Raw genomic sequence first — 24,996 nt, 5'->3', positions numbered from 1 at the left:
CCTTACATGCACACATGGCACATCTGCTTACCCACACACCCAAAGCATCCTGCAGGCTGTTGCTGCTTGCTCCAGATCTCCTGGTGTGTTCCAGCCATGGAAACTTTCCTCCAGGGCTGTATCTCTGCTGGCTGCTGCTCGCCTGGTGCACTAGAAACATTGGTAGATTTGCTGTGTACAGAACAGAACAGATCTAGCTGTGTGTTTGTGTACATGGGGCTAATCTTACTGAATCCAAACATACCACATAATCACTGCTAAATAAAGGCTAAAGCAAAGCAGATATATCCAGAGAGTGTTGGAGCACCAGAGTGACAGATGCTTGTTGCACCGTTTACAAACATTAATTAACATTAATGTACTGTTCAGACATCAAATTAGTACAATCCCTTGAGGGAAGTGATGTTTTAGAGCCTTAGACTTCCCTAGAACAGGGGCAGGGGCTGCAGCTGGCCAGGCTCTGAAGGACAGGGAGGGGGCATCTGCAGCAAGCTGTGTGCTTTGGGATGTCAGTTGGCAGGTGCAGGGGCATGGTGTCAGTGGGCAGCTTCACTGCATTCTGAATAGCCATCAGTAAATAATTACCGAGCATTCAACAGGCTGGCTGTGTGACACAATGACAGCAGCAATGTTGAACCAGACAGAAAAGGGCTTGGTCTCCCACAGTTGGTTGTGTGGAGTAGGACCCAGCCACATAGGCAGGGGATGAGCAGTGACTGTGCAGGAGGGCTGGGATATGGCACATGGCTGCAGGATGGCCCTGAGAGAAAGCTAACACAGGTCTGCAGAATTCAGGTTGGAAAGCATTACAAGAAATAATGGGGCAGATGGTCACGGCACAGTCTGCGAGAAGCACTGGCCTTTATTAATCTCTACCAAGCCGCTAGAAATATGGACATTTATTTTGCCACCATTGCCTACATTAGCCCCACACACACATCAGCCCATGCAGGGATTGTGGAGGAGCCTTCCATCTCCGTTTGGCAACATACGTTTGTTTGTATTACTAGCTAAATTTATCCAATTCCAATTAACTGTTCTCTTTAGCATTTTTTTTTTCCTCGGTGTAATTATTTCAACACCAGCAGACCATTGTTTTTCTAATAAGAATTTAATTTTGTTAGATATAATCATTTTAGGACATTTTTCTTCTGGACCAGCAATGCGTAACTTTGTTTATTTTGGCACAGTCAGAGATCATTGTTTATTTGCTCAGGGAGAAAAAGGAGAAAAGAGCCATTATCCCCCAAAATAACACAGAAATCTGGTTATGTGGAGGCCAGAATGTGGTTTCACAGAAATACTGGCAAAGCCAGTAGTGCTGTTTTAATTGTGCAAAGGGATGAACAACTTGAGGCTCTCTCTCTCTGGACCTCCCGACTTTGCCAGAGTTCAGCTGAAGCCTGTCCCAGTCTGGCTTGACTGAAGGAGAAGAAGATGCCATTCTCTGTCACACAAGTTTTCTCTCTGCTCCATTCAGCACCTTCTATATCTGAGCTGTGGCTGGGAGCAGCTTACCAGACAGTCCCTCTGCTGGGGTTCTTGGTTTTGCCACCCCCTGCTTTGTTTTTTGATGCTCCTTAAGAGCATTAGACAATTACAGTACTCAGAAAGTTTTCCTCCTCTCATTTTGGCCCCAGTGATGCTAAATCATATGGTATGCATATCATGTAATACATACGCGTGACACCAAATGGATTTCTATGTGGGTACCCATATGGCCCCGTCTGTTCTGCAAAGGTGGGTGTGTATTTGTCTGTCTGTGATGTCTAAGGAGCTCCTTTCAGGGAACCGTCTGCACGCTCATAACTTAAATAAGATTGGATTGAAAACTGGGGAGATACTTCAGTTTTTTTTCCAAGGAAGGACTTATCTAATGCAGTAAAGTAATACCATGCTGCTTCTCAGCCCTTTCACTTTCCTGTCTCCAGGAGCTTAGAATCTATAAACTTGTGCTAACTACAGGTTTTATCACTTGGAAGTTGACATGATATTGATGAACCTTTATTTTCCTCTTGTTTTTCCCCTGGAGAGGACAGTCAGAGTGTGCATATGTTTGTGTGTATGTGTGAGATTTTTTTGTCCAGGCAAAGAGGCAACAACAAACACCCATCATTTACAACACTCACATTTCCACAAAAGCCTTGGACCTACACAGCACATTCACTGCTCAGTCATACGAGGCAAGAATATAACTGTGTTTCATTTTCTGTCTATTTTCTCTTTGGATTCACAGCTTCCTTCTTACCCGTCACATCCTGTCTTCACATATACACAAACTTAACATTAGACAAGCTGTCCACGATCCTGCTGCTGAGGAATGTGATATTGTGCCTGCTCTGCACAAAGTGTTGAAGGCTGTTAGGTACAAACATGCCACTGGTGTACTATGTGTTATGAATTTATATTTGATCTTTGGTTTTACGTGTAGCACTGACCATGAAGATGAACTCACCAGTAGGGAAAATGCAAGTTCTGTTGGGAAAGGTTAATATATTCTGCTCTTAGAGCAGCTGGGCACTGCATACGTGTGGCTCCTTCAATGGGGCGCTGAATCCTAAGTGGCATTTATAGCTTTCATGAACATAGCAGAGGTGTACCTGTGTTGATATAATCATAAAATGGCTTGGGTTAGAAGGGACCTCAGGGATCATCAAGTTCCAGCCCCTCATTCCCTTGGAGCTTGTGAGGCTGTTCATAGCAAATGAAGTTCACTCTGGGGAATTGATCCATTTGGCACCAATGAATACCTCCAAAGTCCCCATGATTGATAGACAAAGAACAATTGCATATATGTTTTTCAGAGCCACCAAGTGAATGGGCAGAGCACAAATCCTTGGTAGCCAAACATATCCCTGATGGCCATAAAGGCCATAACTATGGCTACATGAGCTATTTTGTTCTGTTTGAGCCATCTGTAAAATGTTAGCTCTTGATTCATTCACATGTGGTGAATGTCTGATATGGGAAAGGAAATGCATTGTAATAACCTTTGCTTTATGGAACTGTTTGGAAGATCTGCAAGTCCAGGAGGGGATCCTTTCATTTCCCCTTCAGCTGAGAATGTCGTAATAGAGGCAGAAGAGAAGATGTTCACACCATCTCCTTTACTGTAGGTAACAGGTACTTAACGTTTCCAGGGAACAGCAAAAAACATGGATCTTGGTTGATAATACTAAGAATTAATATTTAACTAAACTTGGACATTGTATTAATCATGTATATATATTGCATTTTATATTAATCCATCACACTGTCACAGTAGTACCTAATAGATATTCTTTATGACCACAGGAAAACAGCTCTAGCATGAAAAGAAGCAGAAATGTAGAATATGCCTTTATTTCAAATTTTGGCTAAAACTATTGATAATCTTGGAGATATAATTCCTTCTCTCTCAGTGAATAAATAGCTGCTTAAATACCTAAGCCATCGCATGCATCAAATCATCAGCTAATGCAAAAATTGGTGTGACTTCAATGACTTTTGTTAACATACAGAGACTGCTGTTATCTGACTCTCTGGGCCATTGAATGGAGTCCTGCTGAGCAGTGGGCAGCCAGCTGTGTGCTTCTCTGCCTCACTTACCATCAGCAAAATTGTCACCCACGTTCTGATTGCGGGACCTTGCTGCTGTTGGCAGGGAAGGGGCAGGAAGAGCTGGACTCAACTCTCTGAATACAGCAGGAGTCACTGCAGCAGCACCTAGCAAAAAATATATGTATAATCTTTTGACATATAAGTGGAAGAAAATTGCTGCTGAATCACTGGGAGGGAAGAAGTATGAGAGCTTAAGATGTCATTTTTACAGGCATAATTTTTACTCTAATGGCCTTTAATAGCAAGTACAAGTCAGTGTAATGCTGTCAGCCGCAGTAGAGATAGGAGCACAGAAATGTAATGACTTGAGCTGCTTGGAAGAATTGTTTTGCTCCTGTAGTTAATTAGCAGTGTGTCATGGTTTTCTGTTTGCTTATTCAATGACTGGAAGGGTAGCTGGTGTCCTGGCTGTTCACTTCATTTATTTGTTGAATTTCTCCTTCTGCCCTTTTCACAAATAAATGTGGCCTCTTGGGACTTGCAGTAACTTGCTATCAGGAATGTGACAGGAATCCTTTGATGTCCAGCACTGGGTAACACTATGCAGGTGTCTCTGAGATAGTAAATAAACAGATATGCCAGGTAGATCTCCCTTGTGTCTAGAGTCAGAGGAGCAGTTGCACATAATGCCAAGAGAAGCACCATCTGTCTGAATAAGCAATCAAATATATTACTGGAAATACCTGTTTGAATTCAAAGGTCAGTTTATTTCCTTGGGGAAGGAAACTGAAGAGCACGGGAAATCCAAACTCAATAATCTCTAGTAATAGAAGGCAAAGTTACACAAGCAGAGTAAGGAGGGTAATTATCCCAGGAAGAAAGAGATGTTTATTATTCCCTTGGAAAATGGGAAGAGAGTACAGTTTGACCATGATGACCCTCGTTGTCTGATAGACTTGGAAAAGTTTGGGCTGAAAGAAGCTGTGGAAATCTCTGATCCATCCTTCCTCTTCCGACTCAAATCTGTCCTCATTTCCATCAGGTCTCCCAGGGCCCTCTCCAGTTGAGTCTGGCATGTCTTTGAGGCTGGGCAACCTCGCCTGTTCAAATCTGGACCCACTGAAGGCAAACTAATTAAATCCTGTGACTGTAAATTATTTGGCATCTCTGTGTGCTTCCAGAGGGATGTTAAGGCCATGTCAGTGAACAGAGGAACTGGATCCACTGAATACTGTGTATGTTTGCATTGCTCCACAAAGGGAACATTTCAGACAATGCTCCAAGAGAACATTTACTGTCAAATACACCATTTCCTTGAAGCAAAATTCTACAGAGAAACAGGCTGATTTTCATGCACACACGAAACCAGAAGACAATGTATAAATGATCAAATTGAAATAGTTGAGTGCTTGCTTCAACATTTTTCCCCCGTGACATTTTGAATCTTGCCTCAAATAGATGTTAAAAAATGTTTTCTTTTGACACTTTGATTTTATTTCAACCTTCTGTGTGGAATATATCTTCTAATTTTATCAAAATAAGGCAATTGAGCTGACTCCACATGACTGGTTTTAATTTCTGAAGAAAATTTGGCAATTTTTAGATTTTTTTCCTGACTATTCAGTACAAACTTTTCAGTTCCCACTCAGTTCTTGACAAATTGTGCACCTCAAGGATGTCACTTTGATACATACATGTGCACCTGTGTGCTTTTGTCTATCTCTTATTCTAATAGGCTGCTGGCACTTTGAATTTCTCAAAGGCTACTCTTCAGGTTTGTGGTTCAGTTTTAGTGCATGTGTGCTAGCTTAGTGCCTCTGTTTTATGATTCTACTGGCCTCATAAAGTAGACTTATATAGGCTACATATACATTGTGTCTTGGTGTGAAGCCTGACTTAAAAAAAAATCTCTTTGACAGAGATCATTAATTCCTTTTATAAATAGTTGTTGAAATTATGGCCACTTCTCCAATGCAGTACTCATATCCTCTGGGTACACAGACGGGCACCACATTGCAGAACGTCTGCGCTTCCCAAATCTGGAAGGTACATCTACCAGACAATAACTATTAATTCATTAGGAAAATATACCCCTCGGGCACAGAGCTGAATTATATGTGGTGTTGTTTAGAAGAGCTGGGAATTCATGGTTGCTTGTGGTGTCTCTAATCTACCAGTTGTAGCAGGTGAAAATGCCAGGAGCTCAGCAAGAGGCATCTATAGGGGAAGCAGAGGGGCATTGCTGCTGGAACCCATGTTGGCTGAGTTGGGGCTGGGCTGAGCACTGCTCTCTTGCTTCACAGCAATCTCTATTTTCTGCATCAGAACAGCTGTGTTCTGGAGCCAAGCCAGTAGTTTCCAACCAGCTGTAGAAGCATCTTCCCAGATCTGAACTGCAGGATCCCTGGAGACTTTTAAAAGGAAGCTGAGAATGTTCTCAGTTACACATTTAAAGTGAGACTCGTGTTGGTTGTAAAGAGATTTTAATGCTGCTTTATGAGGTGAATTATAAAACATTTTGCAAAAGATTTTCTTTTATAAATATCCTCATTATGTCTGTATGGTCAAGAAGAAAATGTCTGGTGTTCTGTAGCTGAGTGTTTACTTCCTACCAATTATCTGGAGCAAGAGATAGTTTAGGAGCATATCTAAACTTGGTTTTTGGGCATAGAGCCTTTGCAGACTGACTGTCTTCACAGTCTACCCTGTGAGATTTCTGTTGTGATCTTCCTCATGTCATGTTCAAATCAAAGAAACTACAAGACTGCTAGAGCAAGGAGCAGGGGAATGAAAGTCAAGGCTATTTCTTGGCTCTGCTCTGGTCTCCAGTGTGAACATGGGTAAGCATCTGGCCTCCAGCTCCCAATCTCAGCAGTGGGGATATCAGTGCTGGCCTGCAATGTCTGCTGAAATCCAAAACTCAAGAGTTTGAAAATATTTCATTGGGAGCCTAAGACAGGCTGTCAGGTCAGAACCTCCAGAAATCTGCAATAGGATGATATTGTTGCTGATCTGCTGTGCTTGTGGGCATATTTAACCTCGGAGATGGATTTCTATTTTTAGGCCTGATACACCTTCTTGATGCAGAAATCTGATAACAGGTGGGTAGCACAGGAAACAAACAGATAAGTTGATTTTTTATCTCAGAAGATATTTTCTGTTCAAAGCTGGTTGTTATTTTAGGAACACGAGTCTATTGCACTGTGAATGTGTTGGAAGGACTGAGAGAAGAAAGGAGAGCATGGGGCACCTCTCCTTGATGGGGAAAAGCCTGGAAGCCCTGGGCAGAGCTGTGCTGTGGCTCAAGGTTAAGGCCAGGGAACAGGGAGGAAGAAAAGGAGCTCGGTTAGGGAAAAGCACATTTAATTTTACTGGCATTTTCACAACTATGAAACACTTTGTTCATTTGCAGTAACAACCTTTGCAGCTTTGTCAAAATACATGTCTGTTGCCATTAGAGAAAAAAACATTTACTTGGTTATGGCCAAATAGAAGGAAGGTGAATTCATTCATTGTGGTAAGGAAGGTGCAGACAGCTTTGTGACTAAGGGCAACATGGGAGGTCACTCCCTTGCTCCATGACTTCAGACAAACCACAGCATTAATCTGTGCCTCATTTTCCCTAGCTGGAAAATAGAAAATATTGGCTTTTCCCTGCAAGGGACTATGAAACCTCATTTACTCATGTGGTGAAAATACTCTGAGCTCCTTGTCTGAGAGGAAGTCAATAGAAATAGACCATAGAATCATTTTTTTACCACTGTTTTGAAAGGCAGAAGAAACAAGCTGGGGAAAAGGCTTTACAGTTTTATTTTTAGAAGACCTGAAGGTCTCCTTCAGTGATGGTTGTTCTCTTGCTTTCTCCTTGCAGGTACTATGCTATTTGTTGCCAGCCACTGGTGTACAGGAACAAGATGACTCCTCTGCGTATTGCTGTAATGCTTGGAGGCTGCTGGGTAATCCCGACATTTATTTCTTTCCTCCCTATCATGCAAGGCTGGAATAGCATTGGCATCATTGATTTGGTGAGTAGTTTAGGAGACATACCATCTTGGTACTAAATATATTCCCAGCGGTATCTTCTTTTAAAAAGCAATATTCAAGGAAAAGAAGGCAGGGGAGGCTAAAGGAGAAGCCCCTTGTTACTGATTCAGAGGGCTTGCTGAATTCCTGCAAGGTGTCTTTATGGGGATTTGCAAGGCTGCTACCCACTGCCCTGTACCTGATGCAGCCCCTTGTCTTCTGAGGCCACAGCAGCCCAGACCTCCCGACCTCTTCTACAGCATTTGGGCAGATGGAGCATTAGCATTCTTGGTGCAAGAGCATATCCTGATGCGCAGAGCAGTGAGTGCTGCAAAAACAAGCACAGCATCAAGTGTAGTTATTCCCCTTTGCAATGTCTGAACAGGGCTGTCAGGCTGATTTTCAGAAGCCAGGTTGAGGCACACTCTGGGATGCTGGAGCTGCACCATGGGATGGTCCTACAAGCCTTGGGACCAGCAGAGCCCATGGTGTGAGCGCAGGCAGGAGAGGCAGCAGCAGGTAAGTGAAGTACTGAATGTAGGGGTGGGAAAGAAGGAGAGAGAATAGCAAAGTGGTGGTGGAGCTTTCTGGCAAATAGACTGCTGGTTTTAGAGGAGCAGCACTGAATTTCTTCCCTTCTTTGTCCTTTCTCCCCCGGCCCCAGATTCAACAAAGGCAGTTCAACAAGGCTTCCAACTCCACGTACTGCATATTCATGGTCAACAAGCCATATGCCATTACCTGCTCTGTGGTGGCCTTCTACTTTCCCTTCCTGCTGATGGTGCTGGCCTACTATCGCATCTACGTCACCGCCCGGGAGCACGCCCGGCAGATCCGGGTGCTGCAGCGTGCAGGGACCCCTGCTGACAGCCGGCACCAGCCTGACCAGCACAGCACGCATCGCATGAAGACCGAGACCAAAGCTGCCAAGACCCTGTGCATCATCATGGGTTGCTTCTGCCTGTGCTGGGCCCCCTTCTTTGTCACAAACATTGTAGACCCTTTCATAAACTATACGGTGCCGGGGAAGTTGTGGACAGCTTTCCTGTGGCTGGGCTACATCAATTCAGGGTTGAACCCCTTCCTCTATGCCTTCCTGAACAAGTCTTTCAGACGTGCCTTCCTCATCATCCTGTGCTGTGGTGATGAGCGATACCGAAGGCCTTCCATCCTGGGGCAGACAGTCCCCTGTTCCACCACCACAATAAATGGATCAACTCATGTGCTAAGGTGAGTGTTTGTTCCTCAGCTGCTGAAAAATACCTTGAGCTGGAAAGAGAACTTCTCGTGAGTTTCTTAAAGGATTATTTTCGCACTGCATTTGAAATAGCTGATGGGTTAACTGTTCAAAAAGGAGGGAGCAGGAGAAGTGCACAGAAGTCCGTAGGGTGCTCCAATGACCAGTGTTTGTATGTACCCAGATGCATATTGGTGCGCACAGTATCTCCAGAGGGGTGTTCAGGAAACAGTTGGGAGGAGGCAGTAGTTGTGCATGCATGCTGAATGTGCTATTGCTCTTACTGAGAAGAACAATTTGACTGCAGGGGGAGCACCTTGTGGGAGGCTGCCCACTCCCTTTGCTCTGGCAGAGGGACCAAGGTGCTCTCATTGCCACTTCTCCTCAGATTCTGCCTTTATAGACCCGCCGGCCAGTGCTGCTGCTCCTGAAGTGATGAAAAGCAAAGCATGGCACTGTGGGATCCCAGGGAATGTGAACCCCACACACCTCACACATCCATCCTTTGTGTCCTGCCATGGTGTTTTTTGCAAGAGGACTGTATGGTGGGATGGCAGCGGGTTCTGTGCTGGGACACAACCTCTGCTGCCTTCTCCTCATGAGCAGGGGAGGCAGAGCACTGAGGAAGGGAGGGAGGAACAGTTATCTCCAGTAATGTCAGAATGAGCTGTATTCTCTGAAAGAAAATCCACAGGTGTTTCTGTGCAACTGCCTGAGAGCTATTTGGTTCTTGTGGTAGATGGATTCATGACTCCTTGCTTGCAGATAAGGGCTCCGTAACAGTGTTTGTTTTCAGAGCTGAACCTGTCTGGAGAAAAAAAAAAAATCATGCTTCCAGCTGTGCCTCATCTCTTGGTTTGTGTCTGATTTGCACCCAGCTCCTTTCTGTAAGTTCTGGGAAGAGTCCTGGGTTGTTTAATGGATGGGAGACAGGGCAGGGCTTGCCACAACCCTGAGACAGGCCTCTCATGCTTTTTACACCATGAAGGACATTACGAACTATATCTTCTGCTGAGGAAAAGCTGCCCAAGGGCTAAGGTCCCAGAGCCCTCTGCCTGTGATAGATGCAGGGCACGGTGCCATGCTGAGCCTGTGTCAGAGCTGTGTGGATGGGGATGAGGCAGATGCTGCTAAGCTGCAGAAGGAGGCTGGAAGCTGCAGGGACAAGCACTGGGAATGTGGCTGTGTGCAGGGAAAAGAAAAGGGTTTGCTTTGGCCACCAGTGGTGGGGGGCTGCATGCTGTGGTCACGACCTCAAACCTGTCAGAGTTCAAGGAGTGTTTAGATGATGCTCAGAAATATGGTTTGAGTTTTAGGTGGTGCTATGTGCAGCCAGGAGTTGGATTTGATGATTCTTGTGGGATTTTCCAATCCAAGAAATTCTGAGGTTCTATGATTCTAGTGCTTACCTGGCCAGTTCTTTGGCCTAAGCACAGAGAAAGAGTGAGTGGTGTCTGTTTGGTCTAGTAAGTGCTGCAGCAAGGTACTTCTTGTGAAAGTACTCCAATTTCCAGCTCCTCCCCTCATGCTTGTACCATATGGCTCCTGTAAGCAAGTCCTCCATGGAAATAAATAACAAAGACTGAGGACTGCATGCCTTGCTACAATCCTGTCAATCTAAATGTGAGAAACACTACAAAATGCTTCACAAGAACTAACTCTGCATAGGGCATCTTGTTCACTTCTAGTTTTTACGAGTTACTTTATAGATACAAGTGGGTCCCCTCCCTTCAGCTCACTGCAGGCACAGCCTGCATTCCCTCCTGCCTTTCTGTGTCACCCCTCTTGCAGAGAAAGGCACTGGGGGCTGCTGAGCATCACTGCTCTTCATCAGCATTTCAGACACAATTATTTTCTGTTTTCCTCAGCTTTGTAGCAGATGAGAAAAGCACAACTTCCACTCCTGTGCAGATTATGCACTGCTGGTGACAGAGACATAGGGATTGAAGGAAAGCCTAATTGTAGTCTCTGGACTTAATCTCACTTTCAGAATTCTGAATTCTTTAGTGCTTCTCTATTAAACACAGAACAGTTTGGACTCAGCTCAGGTAAAAGAGATTCAGAGAGGCAGGTTATCTCAGGATGTAATGCACATTTGCTTTATAACTTGGAAATACTGTGCCCAGCAGCTGAAGTATTGAAACCTCCCTAAAAGCTACGGGCTGGCCTCATACCAACCCAGCTGCAAAGAGGCTTGGGGGCTCAGAGTTGTTTCCACCTGACTAAGAGCCTCTGCAAATGGGGGGAAGTTGTGCAAGAGGGATGCTGCAGCTGTGTCTTGTACCCCAGCAGGAAGAGCACGGAGAGTCCTTGTGCTGAATGCAGGGCCAGCTTTCACCCCCAAAGGTCTGCAGTTCTGTATTAAGCTGAATGAATCTCTCAGCCTCAAGGGGATTCAGGAGTGGTGGAACAGGACTTGGTCTTCTAACCCCTCCCCACATCCAATCTTGATAATATCTGAACCATTTTTCCTTTGCCTACAACCAACTCACTTGTGTTTGTCCAAGTGCCAACAGTGCACTCATCCTCATTAAAGGTCAAATTCAGGCTCTTGCTCTCAGATGTGTCTGACCTGTGAGCACCTTCCAGAGAAGAAGCCATTTCTTCATTTTTTCTTCTGATAACTTTTGAGCCAAAAATGTTCCAATGTTCCTATTTGGGGATTTTTCATGTTTGTTTTAAGAATGGGGGAGAAAAAAAGAAGTAGCAGAGTGCAATAAACAGCAGTGGTGAGAAGAGGCAGACCCCATCAACTCAGACTGACAGGCTGGTTGGGAGGCGCTCCTCATCCTTTCCTTAATTTGTTTTTCAATTGATCTGTGAAGACTGCGGTGCTCTGGATGAGCTGGCAGGGAGAGGCTTTGCACAGCACACCTGGGGCTGGTTGCATGCCTGCTGGGATGGGCAGGCTGCACGCAGCTCAGCTGCCTTACCACAATGGGAGGGGGACACAGCTGTCTGAAACCCCAGCAGCTACCCTGTTTTCTCCCTAAATAAAGCAAAAGATGGGGAAAGAATTTCCAATCACCCATTTTACTCTTGAATGGTGACATCAAGTGATGGAGATGCCCATTCATTGGGCAGGGTAAGACATGGTGCAAGACGTGGTCAGAAGATGTCACAAACAGGCAAGAGACAAGATTAATTAGAGCTGGATCTGCCTGTACAATGGACAAGAGCAGTAGAATTAAATATTCATTCAGCTGTGAAAGAAGATTTTCTGCTTTCCTGTTTTTAGAGCTTGCTTTCTGCACACATGGGAACTGCCAGAACATGTATTTTTGGGCCTTTGTATTCTCCTATTTCACTTCTGATGTGTACTATCAATTGCAGTTTAGGTGGGACACATGCGAATAGTAAATTGAAATCTGCAGGTGTGGATGCTATCCGAAATTCATACACTACTCAATTTTCCAAGGCTGAGATTGCAACTCACATATCATATACAGAGGTTTGTTTCTTTGGTTGCAGCACGACTGTGTAATATATAAAAATGAATTTCTATTTATCTATGAGTATAAATATAGAAACGAATTTGCAGTTTGCAGTTCTAAGAGGCTGTGGTTTGAAATACTGTGCATGGGAAGGATTTGGGGATCATTCTGACTAATAAGTGGATAGGAGAATTTACAACGAGCTCTCAGCTAACATAATGCAAAAATAAGCAAAATAATTCACAGCAGTGCATACGCCTTTCTGGATAACTCGTGTTATCCAGCATGTGTTCAGGAGTCCTGTGCACCACCAGAGTGAAAACAAAATGCTATGATTATCTGAAACATGCTGCTCCCCGCTTTAAACATATTGCTTGCATGTCTTTCATTATGCGTAGATATTTGGTTAAGACAAAGCAAAGAGCTCATAACTTTGGGAATCATTAAACTCTCCTCCTGCACAAAGGGATTGGAACCCAGCTCAGTAGTGCTTGAATTCTTGGATAAATCAAACTCTGAAATTTTGCCACAGCAGAGAAAGTAAAGTAAAATTGAGCAATGATCAGAGGAGACAAACTCTGGAATGTCTGGGTCAAGTACGTCCCTTTGGTGTGTTCCCCATTTCTGTCCAGAGGTGCAATACTCAGCACAGAGCAGTGTTAATCTCTTCTGGGAAAGCTATAGTGAGTGCTTTATTTACTCATTTTCCAGCACGAAGAGGCCTTCTCAGACAAGGCTGATGCCAATGTCATTTCTCCAAAGTAAAATACATCCCAATTTTCCTTTTAGAAGAGCCAAGAAAAACAAACTAGGGGGAGAAGAAAAGCAGCATGAAGCTTTGGGGACTGGAAGTTCATTGTCCTTGTAAATACAGAATTAAATAAATAACCCAATCAGCCCACACTCATGTTAGCACTCTGAAGGTGCACAAGGCACGGGGAGAAGAGCACAGTAAATCACAGCATACAGCCAGCACTCAGTGCCGGCGTGCAGCTGTGGAGCCTTATTGGCCCCTGTGGGGAATGTGAGTGATGGAGTCAGTAAATCTGAGCAGGCATTGCACCGCTTGGCTCCTCAGCTTGCAGAAGTGTAGCAGCTCCCTGGCTTGCAGCTGCATTGGAATAAGAAGTCTTCCCTGGCTGCAGGGAAGCACGGCTCAGAGGTGCTGCTGTGGGACTGTGTGAGCAGCACTGTGCCCACCTCGCTCCTGCTCCACTGGGTTTGATACAGGGTAGGGTGCATGCAGGGATCGTAGCACTGCGCTGCTGTTTCCAGTCTGGAAGGGAAAACATTGCAACGTTGGCAGGAGCACTTACTCCCTCTTTTCCCTTTCCCAGCCAGGAGCAGAGGAGACTCTGGGACAGAGGCTTCAGTGCTCAGTTGGGTGGATGGGCTGATTGGATTGCATTACTTCCAAAAACCATTGAAACAAAGAATAAAGAGGCTGCCCCTGAACAGTCAGATTGGTCCTGGAGCCCTCCTGTCCACTGGGCTGCCAGTACAGAGTCTCCACTGCTGGGCTTACAGGTAGAATCCTGCTCTCCTGCCTCCTCCTGTTCCTCTTATCTCTTATCCTTCCTCAGGCATTAAGGCAGTCACAGAGACCATGGAATTCCCGAGGCAGAGCAAAGCAGTCAGGGTGGGACAGCCCTGTGCTACAGCCACTCCCACGCAGCCCAAGCAGCTGCATATGGAGCCCTGGCATCTGGACAGCCTGCAGACCACAGCTTGGAAGTGCAGCCCCTCCTCGCTGCTCATTCACCTCTTCTCTGGCTCTCTTGACTCAGGGCCATCCCTTGATGTCAAAAAGGTGCATTGAGCTTCAGCTGGGGAACACACACCTTCACTACCACCTTTCCCCATGGAATAACAGTGGCTACTGGAGGAAGGAGAGACGGCAGTGATATGGAGCATGGATGGGATGAGCTCACTGCCCACCCCAATAAGTCCACAGAAAGCATACAGAAACAGCAGCAGGGGCCTGGGCCCAGCTCAGCCATTGCTACATCATACTAAATATTTCTTTTTGCTCTTCTTCTTCTTTGCACATAGACCCATGAACATGGAAACAACTTGTTGCATAAGCCAGCAGGAAGAAGTTTCTGGAAAGGAGATGTTCAAGGGCTGTGTTTTGGGAGGCGTTGCATCCTGGCTCTCTTTGTGCTGCTGAAAGCAAGAGGGTAGGGTGCTACATGGACCTGGGATCCATCTCCTGGCTACAGCAGCTGGCCACAGCCAAGGAAGGGCCTTGCTGCTGCTTTGAGAGGGGAAAAAAAAAGATCATCCAGATCATCTATTTCAATACATGCACAACTTTGCTTGGACAGGCTTGCAAAATCTGGCCCAGAGATAACAGGTAAAGGGCTAGACTGAAACACAGGGTCTCCCAGAAGTAGTACATGCAGCTTCAAAGCCAGCTCCTTGCACTGGCAGGGCACTGAGCTCCACCAAATAAGGTGAATGAGTAAAACTCGCTATTACTGGTTCTTGGGCATCTGAGGGTTGTAGCTTTGGTTTTGTTTTCTGTGCTTAAGGAGAAATAGGCAAGCAGCATGTAGGATCACGGTGCTCACAGTAGCAATTGGACAGATCAATACAATGGGAAAGGTGTTACATCAAAGGTGCGATGACAGAACAACCAGCGTGATAGAAAGGTGCTACAAAGGAAGGGAAGAAGATTGCCCACCTGTATCAGAAGATTGCAGGTTCACAAGGGAAAGCTTCACTAAGGAAGGAACTCCAGAAAGAGATCCTTCCCCAGTGGCAGTCAGCCCTTAAATGAGGTCTAAGAGAGGTGCTGCCAGGCTGCAGCCCTTCTGCTCACACAGCTGAATTGCCTTCACCTGTGCTCCCAGGGCTGACCAGGTACTTTCTGCAGGTGCTCAGTCAGTGGTTCAGGCTGTGACTCAGCAGCTCCCATACACTCACTGAGCTCTTAATTAAATCTCATTAGATTCTCATGTGTCCACTTCTTGAGTGTGTCCAAGTCTCATGACTGGCCTCCACCCAAACATAGTGTCATCAACAACTGCCCTCTGGCAGGACCATGTCAAAAGCCACGAACAAGTCAGGGTACATGGCATCAGTTGTCCATCCTTTGTCCATTGGTGCCATCACTCCATCACAGAAGGTCATCCATTGGTCAGGCATGCCTGCCCTTGGTGAAACCGTAATCAGAACTGGCCAGAACTTCTGCCTGGCAGGAACTGCCTGGGAATTTTAATGGTCCAGCAATATGGATCAGAGCTCTGACACAGTGCATCATCTTCTTCTCTAGAAGGTCATTAGCCACAAGATGGATCATTTGGATTCAATCTGCTGTTCCCTTCATTGTCTCATTGTTTGCAGTTCCATGCTGGATTGCCATAGATCATTTTGGAGGCACACCAACACCAGCAGACATTTTGCTGTGCTGGCAAGACTTGGAGCAAGTACAGGCTACGGAGCTTTAGGACGCCAGCTGTAATTTCTCCAGCTGTCACTTACTGTTGGGAGCCAATAAGCAAGAAATTCATGTTTGCAAAGTAAACGAAGCACATTCCCACTAAATTCTTTTTAGAGATTTTCTGAGCAAAGGATTGAGACATCCCCCGGCATCTCCATCCCCTGCAGTTTTGCTTCCATGTAATTCCTCTTTTAGATAGGAGTTTAGAGGGAAGATGTGAAGGTTTTTGTTTCCAGAGAATCTGATGAAATACTGTCTAGGTGCGTCTAGTGTCTTTGCATGTATTCAGAGTGGGATTTTGAGTTCTGTCTGTGTCGACAGGGTTTTATTTTGCTTCATCTTAGCAAACCGATGCAAACATTATGTTTGCATGCAAGGCAGACCATGGTGCTCTGCTCTGCAGTGGCTGTAGGACCAGATAGGAACCTCTGTGTGAGGAGTTCTGTCCTTAGGGATGCTCCAGTGCTCAACAAGAGGCACAGGAGAAATGAAGGAACTTTTTTATCTAATTGAGAGAACTTTGTTGGTGGACTTGTCTTTAAAATGCAGGAGTGACATTTTTTGTCAGCTGTAGGTGCCTGGGTATGCTGTGCTGACATCTATGGGTGATGTCAGGCAGCCCTTTTCACCAGGACCGCATGTCTGTGAGTACAGCATCAGGCATGGCCATATAGTCAAGTACTGCAGGAAGGTATCACAGGGAGACCCAGGGTCTTTCTGTTCAGTACTGAGCCATGGCAAGGAGAGGAACTCCATCCCAAGGTGTGAAGTATTATACCGATAAAGGCATTTTTAGTGTAATCCATAGAGGTAACCATAGGGGTCTGCTTGCTGCCTAACAGTACTTCAAAGGGGTTAGGACTGGAAAGGGAGAAGAAGCATTTGAACTGAGGAGTAATGCTGGCACAAGGCAAAAAAAAAGAAGAAAGTGGCCAGGAATAAATTCAAGCATGGAATCAGAAAAAAGCTTCTGGCCATCGAGGCAGTGATGTTTTGGAACATGCTCTCCCTAAGACTAGTGGGGGGAAATGGCTAACTTTTAGCAAGCTAAAGCTTGATGAATATACAAAAGTCGTATCATTGTATGATATGATTGTGTCAGCAGGTGGGATCCCACAAAGCCCCACTTTGCCCTTAATTCTGATCTCTGTGGAGACCAGAAGCAGCCCATGGGCTCTTGGGAGCCTCCAACAGACTGCCCATGGCCCCCAAATACATTTCATTATTTGTGCCTTTGCTTTTATTTCCCCATTTATTTTTCAGGGCAGCTATCTGATAGCATGTGCAAAGTATACTGACATATCATCTCCTTCTGCAGTTTAAATCCAGGCTGGACAAAGTAGTTAAATGTAGTGTGAGAAGGGGACAGTTTTGTACCAGGGAGGACTCAGACCAGCAGCATTAAGAATATTGCATTCAGTAGGTCTTATTCTTTGCCAATAGCATTAATGTTTGTCAGGAGATAATCTGGTTTTCCCTTGAATTTCGTTAGCTGCAATTCCAAAAAGGTATTCTATAAAAATATATGAGATGATTAGACTCAATAACAGATAAAAGAGTTCTGTAATTTCTTGGAGGAGCTTTCTTGTAGTTTTTCATGAAGCTTTGCCAATATTTGCAATCAAACTTATGTTCCAACTTCCTTGGCACGAATTTACAACTTGGCAGCAATCTTCCCTACAGTCATAGCACTCACAAACACTGACTGGCAGTGTAAAGGCTCACAAGCAGGACAAGGAAGCTATAAATACCCAGGGGTTTGTGATAGCTCAAACAGAAGATACGGGCTGACCCAGGAAATGCTGAGTGAGATTATGCAAGCTGTTATGCAGAGAAGATGGGGATCTGGGAATTCAGCTGTTCAACAGCAGTAAAAGTTCACACCATAACAATAAGAGAGTTGCACACAGGGAGAAGGAGTTGTTGTGTTTTGCTCTGTGCAGCATCTGAAGGCCTACAAGCCAGAAATGGATGTCAGCTTCTCCTTCCTTTCCCCTCTTTCTCTTCTGAAGTAAGCTGCATGGATTTCTGTTTCACTTGACTTTTACACATCTGGGTGTGCATGGGGCATCCTGTGGCCAATGTCCACATCAGGAAGCTGATGTAAACCTGATGCTTCTGCAGCACAGCCTGGAATCCGGACATCAGGAGAAGGAGCACAAAGGCCAAGAGCTGCAATAGGAGGGGACCTCCAGCACGGCCTGAAAAACAAGGAGTGTGATTTGCACCACTAATTGATGGCAGACACCTGGTGTGCAGCAGGATATTGCAGCTGGGAACAGCAATGGGAGTGCAGTGGTGTCAGGGCAGCGTCCCTGCTGTGCTCAGCCCAGTGTTTGGGCTGCAAGGCAGCGGTTCCTGCAGCACAGCAGCCACCAGCATTGCAGCAAGCAGTGCACCTCCAGCTTGTGTGGGAGCTGACTTATTTTTTTACTGTGGGTGTTTTCTAAAGTTATTGCTGAAGCCTTTTTATTTGTAAATGTGATAGGCTTTTAATGAAGCTGGGCTATCCCCAGGGTAGGATGTCGAGACACTAATTTCTTCTCCCTCAGCTGTCATCTTTCAAGTGCGGGGAAAGGTTCTTCCTCCCACCTCTTCCCTGCTTTTTCTTTCCTAGGGATCTGTGCTAAATTTAAAAGCAGAATAGTGCTTGGATCTTTCTTGACAATTGAAAAAGATGGAAAAGGAAGAAAGTGGAGGGGAAGGTGTGGGACAACCTCAGCACCCTGCATCAGCTCCCTCTGCCTTCTGTGGGTAGTGTGTGAACCCATCACCCAGCCTTTGGTCCTCTCTGACCACTCAGCAGCCCCACCAGCTCCTACCAGCCCCCACCAGCCCATCCCATTGCCCATACCAGTACAGACCAGCTCCTGCTGGGATGCTTCTTCAGTATGCTGATGACTTCCTTCAACCAAAACTTGCCTCTCCTGCCCATAAGTACACATACAGTGGGCTGAAGCCTCATACACAGCTCCACAAATACCTTGCCACAGAAAAAGGAGAACTTTTGATGAAAGGAAAGCTTCTTGTAATTGTACGGAATGAAATCAAGACATTTATCTTATTTCCTACAGAGGAGAAAGGAGATTAAGGTTTTAAAATACCACAGTTTCCTTCAATTTCAGTAAGGCAATCTCTTTCAATATGTCTGTATATTGGAAAAAGATTAGAGCTGTGATAAAACCCCTTTTGTTATTTGGCCTAATACAAGACTCAGGATCAGAAGTTCTGTTCTGCGTTGGTTTGTTGCTGGTAGGGAGACTGAGGGGTTGAAGGGCACCTTGGGCTTGGAAGTGACTGAATGATCAACTGATTTTTGTCAATTTTTAATTGCATGGCTTGCGCTTTGGGTAATGAAGCCTATTGCTGTATCCTGGTGGGGCAGAATCCTCATTACTGCTTACTTTTTGGTCTGAGATTTACTTCTGTAATGTGTTGCCCTGATCTGTGCCCTCCTGAGGAGCGGCTGACTCCTGGTTCAGCAGCACCTGGTGGTGGTGTGACCTGCATAGAATGTGTGGGTCCCCAGGAGAGCCCTTCCTGCAGGAAGCCAAGGGAATTGGTGCTCTCTGGGCTGCTCAGGGAGCTGGGCTGCTCCTGACCTCCTGCTTGCTCTTTCTGCCCATCACCAGTAGAACCTCCCTGGCTCAGCCCAGCTGCTCCATAAAGCATTGCTTTATCTGTTTATCACCTATGAAAATGGAAAGTAATTTGGTTTACAGAAGTTTGCAGCAACCCAGCTGTGAGCAGCCCCTGCAGTGCTGTCGGAGGATAGTGCTGGAGGGAAGGGTGAAAAGCAACGTGAAAAGCCAGCAGGGGAAAGAAGCCTTGGGGATGGCCAGAAGTGCTGCAAGTCAGTGTCTCCTCTCTGTGCAATTACTGCTGGGTTTCACTTCACTGTCTCTGTTATTCAAATGGAAACTTTAAATAACTTGCATTACTTGTTGTCTTTTCCAATTAAACCTCTCTGGCATTTCTCATGCATGACTGTTTCTTATTTCTCTCTGCTTTGCAAAGCCAGCTTCTGTAACAGCCAGTACATCCCCAACATTCCTCTCTACTTCACAAGGCAGCACCAGGAATCAGCATGGGAGTGCACAGCAGAAGGAGGGATGTGGGACTGGCTGCCTGATGAACATGCTTCATAAAGATGGGCTGGATTTCCACATCTTCCATCCTTGCAGGTCTCCTGGGAGTAAAGCAAGTGGCCCCATTCTGCATGAGGCTATTTGAATGGTTGTTTAAATTGGTTTGGAGGTCTCATTGAAGAAACAGAGCAAGATCTGGTGGGAAAAGCTCTAATCTGATTTCGGCCCAGTCCTTGCTGACAGGAAGCACAATTATAGAATTGCCTAATTTAATCCCAGCCCTGCTTCCTAAATCAGCAGCACTATGCTAGGGATGTATTCAGGTTTATACACCTAAAGCAGAAAGTTGCTGCTGAGAAATGAATTCTCACTCATGCAGTGACATTTTGCTGACCCTAACAGCACTGTGCCCTGTGCTGGGAATATAACTTTATCAACAGAGCAGTGGGTGCTGGGAGGGTGCAGTGAGATGGACAGAGCTGTGTGCAGGGCTCTGCTCCAGCTGCACTGAGCAGCCTGCTGCCTGTTGGGCTGGGCCTGTCGACCACAAGAGGAGCTCAAGGAAGTTGTGCAACTAATTTTGTTATCTGAACAGAATCCTCTTTTGGAAAGCAATCTACTGTCCACCTACTTCCCTTCTGTGTATCTCCCAGCTGAGACCTCTGCACAGCTCTGCTGAGTGCTGTGGACCAACTGTTTCCCACCTCTCCACATTTTGTCAGCCAAGGTGTTCTTAGACAAAGAGCTCTGCATACCGCAGGGTTAGAAACACTATATAAATCCAAGTAATTATTATTAGATTACATTATTCATTGGTAGCAGCACATATCTCTAAAATTCAGGGCTAATTGCTTAAGAGCATTTTAATATTAGGTTAATTTTTATTTTTTTTTTCCCCAGTTTTTAATAACTCTCTTCCTTTCTGATCAGTGCACAAAAAGCTTTCTGAGTTTTTAGAAAAGGCTGTTCATTTACCTGAATGCCATAAGGATGCACATGGGGAAGATTCCAGGGTCCACCCCCTCCTAGCAAAAGATAAACACTGGCACAGTGAACAGTAACCAGAGGGCAGAAACCCTGCGGACACAGAGAGTGTTTTAAGTCACGTGTTTGCAGAGATGGTGAGTTGAAGTGAATTACTGGAGAGTAAAATCTGAATACAAGTTCACCACAGTCAGTGTTCAGTGACATTTGAGAGCTCCACCTTTCTTATATCAGGGAAATACCTTAAGATGATCAACCCTCACCCACCACCCCAGCTTCTCCCAGGAAACAGGTCTGTGGGTTCTCAGGCATCCTCAGTTAACTTCTCTTATGTCAGGCTTTTCCCTTCTCTTTATTTCTCAGTCTCTCTTCACACGCTCCCTCCTCATCCCCCGCATCATGCCCTGCCATCTCCTCATGGTACTTGTCTCCACTACCTAATAAAAATCCCAGCAGCTTGTTTTTCTTATGGATCACACAAGATTTTGGAAGAAAAATCAGATGCCAAAAAGCCAAAAAAGCCTCCTGTGCTGGGGCTGGTACTTCAGGGAGGAGCATCTTTCACCTCCAGTGACTGCTGCCTGAAGCAGGGATAAGCACATCTCATTCCCACTTGTAAAACATACTTTGCCTTCTCCGAATGGCACTGCTGTTTAACATCTTGGCTTTTGAGATTTGTTTTCACTTTTGACTGTGAATCCTGGTGAGCTTTTTCAATTTTTCAGGCCATTATCTTTGATTTGTAAACTTTGGCAGAAGGCAGCTGCAGCAAAGGGATGTACTTACAGCACAAAGTCTCCAGCAAAGCACAGGTCTCCCAGGCTGCCTACCCATCTAGATTTGCCCACCGCAGCTAAAGCCACTTATAAGATCTTCAGTGTGCCTGGGGCAGAGACAAGGCCTGCTGCTCACAGGCATTTTGGCCACCAATTTGGAATCCCAGGGACTCTCTCCATGCCTGCTGTGATTTGATCGCCTGTTGCCGTTTTGCCTCACTTATGAGCATTAACTGCTGCCTGCATTTCTGATTGCAGCGCAGCCACCAGACCCAGCCTGCCTGTTCCCAGTGCTTACCAGGTACAGGCAGCAGTTCCTCCTGCTGTGAGCCTGTCTGTCGTGCTCACCCACCTGTGATTTCAGCTCTTAGCCAGCTGTGAGCATCTTTCCACCCTTAACTGCACTTTCAGAATAGTACATTGGCCATTTCAAGTCTTTTGCTTTTATTTATTAGGCATGGCAGAGATTACTCTCGCTGCTAACATCTGCTGCTCACTGTGCATTTGCATCTTGAACAGATGACCTGACCTGTGAATTGATGCAGATGTGCCTTTGTTTTGTTTTTGTCACCAATAAACATGCCATCATTTTTTTTCTGTATGCTTTTGGGAGTGCAAAGAGTCTTGCAAACACTAACATTACACACAGCTCAGTAAGTCTAATACGGCATTAGCTGATGATTTCCAGTCCTTGCTTCTGAATTACTTTGCTCTTTGGCAAATGCAGGGTACCCTGGCCTCACTATCATCCATTATCATCCATAACATTTTAAAAATTCAGGTAGTTCCATTTAGAATGTGGTTTTATAACTCATCTCTGTTCTTCCTGTTTTGCTGTGCTTTATGACTGCATCTTTATTAATGTGATCTATGCCTGGTTTATGATGCCTCCATTGTTCATTCTGCTATTAACGGGGAAATTTTCTAGAGCGTTTTCTTTGAAGAGTGATTCTCCCTTTGAACCTATGTCTTCATTTAGTCCATTTAATCCTGATTAACTGACATTTTTCTTGCCTAAAGAGCTCATTAAACCACGCATTGCCTCTCTTTTACTGGTGAGCTGTAGTCCTCTCCTTTGCAATGTATGAGCTCTTCAATATCTGAGGCTTTGTTCTCACACTGCAGGGATAAACCTGGATAAATTTTCTTACATCATCATTTTGAACATCAAACCTCCTGCAATCCTAGAATCTGAGATCAAATTTCACTACAAGCCTTTGCATTTAGCAGGAAGTGTAATCAGAAGGGTATCCACACCTTGGATGAAACACATCAGAGTTCCAAGAATATTCGGAGGTTTCTAGAGACAAGGCAGATTCCTTGCCCTCCATCAGGGGCCATTTCAGCCCCATATCATTGTTAATGGTTTTTAAGTTGCTTCCTCGTTTATCTCATTCTCGTAGTTTAAATGTTTGGGTCTTAGCAGCATTTTTTCCACCTCTGGAAAAGACACACAACAGCTGCTCAAGTGCAAAAATGAGAGGAATCTGCTTTTATGGAAGGAGGAAGCAAAGCGAACACGGAATGCATTTGTCACTTTGGAAGGAATGGGAGGATGCCACATTGCTACCAGAAATGGAGCGAGATGTGTTTATTTATACCAGAGATTAAATGAAAAACCAAGAAACTGGTAGTGTCTTACACTAATGACAGGTGTGAATAATCTTACCATTGATTGATCTGCAAGCTGTCTGGTTGTGCGCAGAAACAGTAACTGTTTATGTTAAAGTATTAAAGGCAGATATAATTGACGCAGTGAGATTCGTGCCCTGTGGTGCTTTTGAAAACATTTTATAGCACCACAGTTACTATTTATTAGCAATGAAAGCACTCTATAACACTTTGATACAACACAGAGACAAGAAGAGCACTAAACGACTACTTTGTAGGCAACAAAGCAGCTGTGAATGGCACATGAAGAAGTGTTACCAAAGAGATCTTCAAAGAGCTCAGCTTTACATCATTGAAAACACAGTGCAGTCAGGAAAGAAGATGAAGATGTTTGTTCAGTTCCATCCACCAGGAGCATCACAGCCACCTCTGCAGGCAGGAGATGCACCCTCAGCATCCCTCATAGACCCATAGCTGGGACAGTCGATGGGGGAGAGAAGAACAAGGGATGGGGGAGAGAGGGTACAAGGAAGGAGTGGGGCATTTAAGTCAAGTTCCTTTTGCCATGGGAAATCAGCAGAGAAAGACGAGTTCCTCTGGAGGGGAAGCCAAGGTACCAAAATGCCCAAAGCAGGGCTCTGTAGATACTTCACTTCTGCAATCAAGTGCGTCACACAGACGTAACTGCAAAGCCTTCCCTCCAACCTCTATTTTAAGTCAGAAGGAGGAGAATAAAATCCTGATCCCAACATCATGTACCTGAATGTAAGAAGGTGGTATGATGCTCTCAAAATACTTGATGAACAGATGCAGAAGTTTAAGCATATTGTTGGGCTCAAAGGAAAAGGCTGTTATTAAAGGTGTTAAAAAAAAAAGAAGCAAGTAGATGCAAAAAATAAGCCAGGCATTCTGCTCATGCAAGTCTTTTCCTTCTCACAGTTGATCCTTTCCTAACTCTTTTCCTTGTCAATCAGGAGAGCTGTCAAATGTTTGGCACAAACCTCGTAGTCTTCCACAGCCTATTAAACTTTCTTTGAACCTACAAAATAACATGTATTTCCTGACTTGTTCTATCCTTTTTCTGTTTGGCAAATAGTTTCTACCACACACACCTGTTCCTGAATGTACAGCTTTATTGAACAGGTTTTGGTTTTGAGAATTGTTGCAGAATGAGGCCTGGATCTGCCACTTCCCAGAGAAGTGAAGGCTATAGCTGATGCTTACACTTTTGAATAAGTATATGAAAACAAAAACAAAAAATACCTTCCCATTCTTTTCTGCTCAGGTTGTTGGATGTGCCTCTACAATGCCATGAACTTATGGCATTATTCATCCCCTCCACAGCCAGGCAGGGTTGTGCAGATTGCATTTATCCAACTGCTGCTGGATTTCTACTACTTGCTCTGCTCAATTTCCCCGAACTCCCTTTTAAGGTGGGTGCTGGAGGATCAGGGAACACTTCTCTGGTCCTGGTGAATTGTGTCAGAGGATGATCTACCAGGTCTGCAGTAGATAAGGCTGTATGCAGCCAAGGATGGGCAGCTGGACGTGGTCTGGCAGCAAAGCACACACCTGGGTCAGGAGGGCAGAAGGTTCAACTCATGTCCAAGGATGAAAAAACTAGAAGAATATCAAGCAGAAGTAATGAAGTGACCTCTGTATATGCTGTATTGGGTTCTGATGTGCCCAGAACAGGAATGTGACAAAAACAAACCAGAAAATTCAGGGAAAGCAAAGCATGCAAAGTAATGAAATATTTGAAAGCTTATCTTAAGCTTAAGTGAGAAATTAAAGAATGGTCATATTAGAAGCTGGTCTTTAATCATAGCTGACAAATAACATTCTTCTGTACAAAGTG

The 24,996-nt window shown here is 45.0% G+C and overlaps 1 protein-coding gene across 4 annotated transcripts in view; it reads left to right on the top strand.

The window, feature by feature from the left end:
• The window catches only part of HTR4 (5-hydroxytryptamine receptor 4), a 92,329-nt gene that overhangs the window by 44,941 nt on the left and 22,392 nt on the right, over positions 1-24,996 (top strand). For 3 of the 4 annotated variants that reach the window (XR_011905183.1, XM_072348102.1, XM_072348103.1), the window contains exons 5-6: positions 7,412-7,565; positions 8,228-8,793. Coding sequence is in view for 3 of the 4 variants with exons in the window: in XM_072348102.1 (XP_072204203.1) it covers positions 7,412-7,565; positions 8,228-8,793 (720 nt within the window). In the remaining variant the exon portion in view is untranslated. Of the gene's footprint in view, positions 1-7,411; positions 7,566-8,227; positions 8,794-13,817; positions 14,923-24,996 lie in introns of those variants that run through there. The other variant, XM_072348104.1, reaches the window with a different exon arrangement.

This window comes from Excalfactoria chinensis, chromosome 13 (genome assembly GCF_039878825.1).
Source record: "Excalfactoria chinensis isolate bCotChi1 chromosome 13, bCotChi1.hap2, whole genome shotgun sequence".
NCBI lineage: Eukaryota > Metazoa > Chordata > Aves > Galliformes > Phasianidae > Excalfactoria > Excalfactoria chinensis.
The sequence above is the reverse complement of the archived record's forward strand: the minus strand, read 5'-3'. Positions and strand labels throughout refer to the sequence as shown.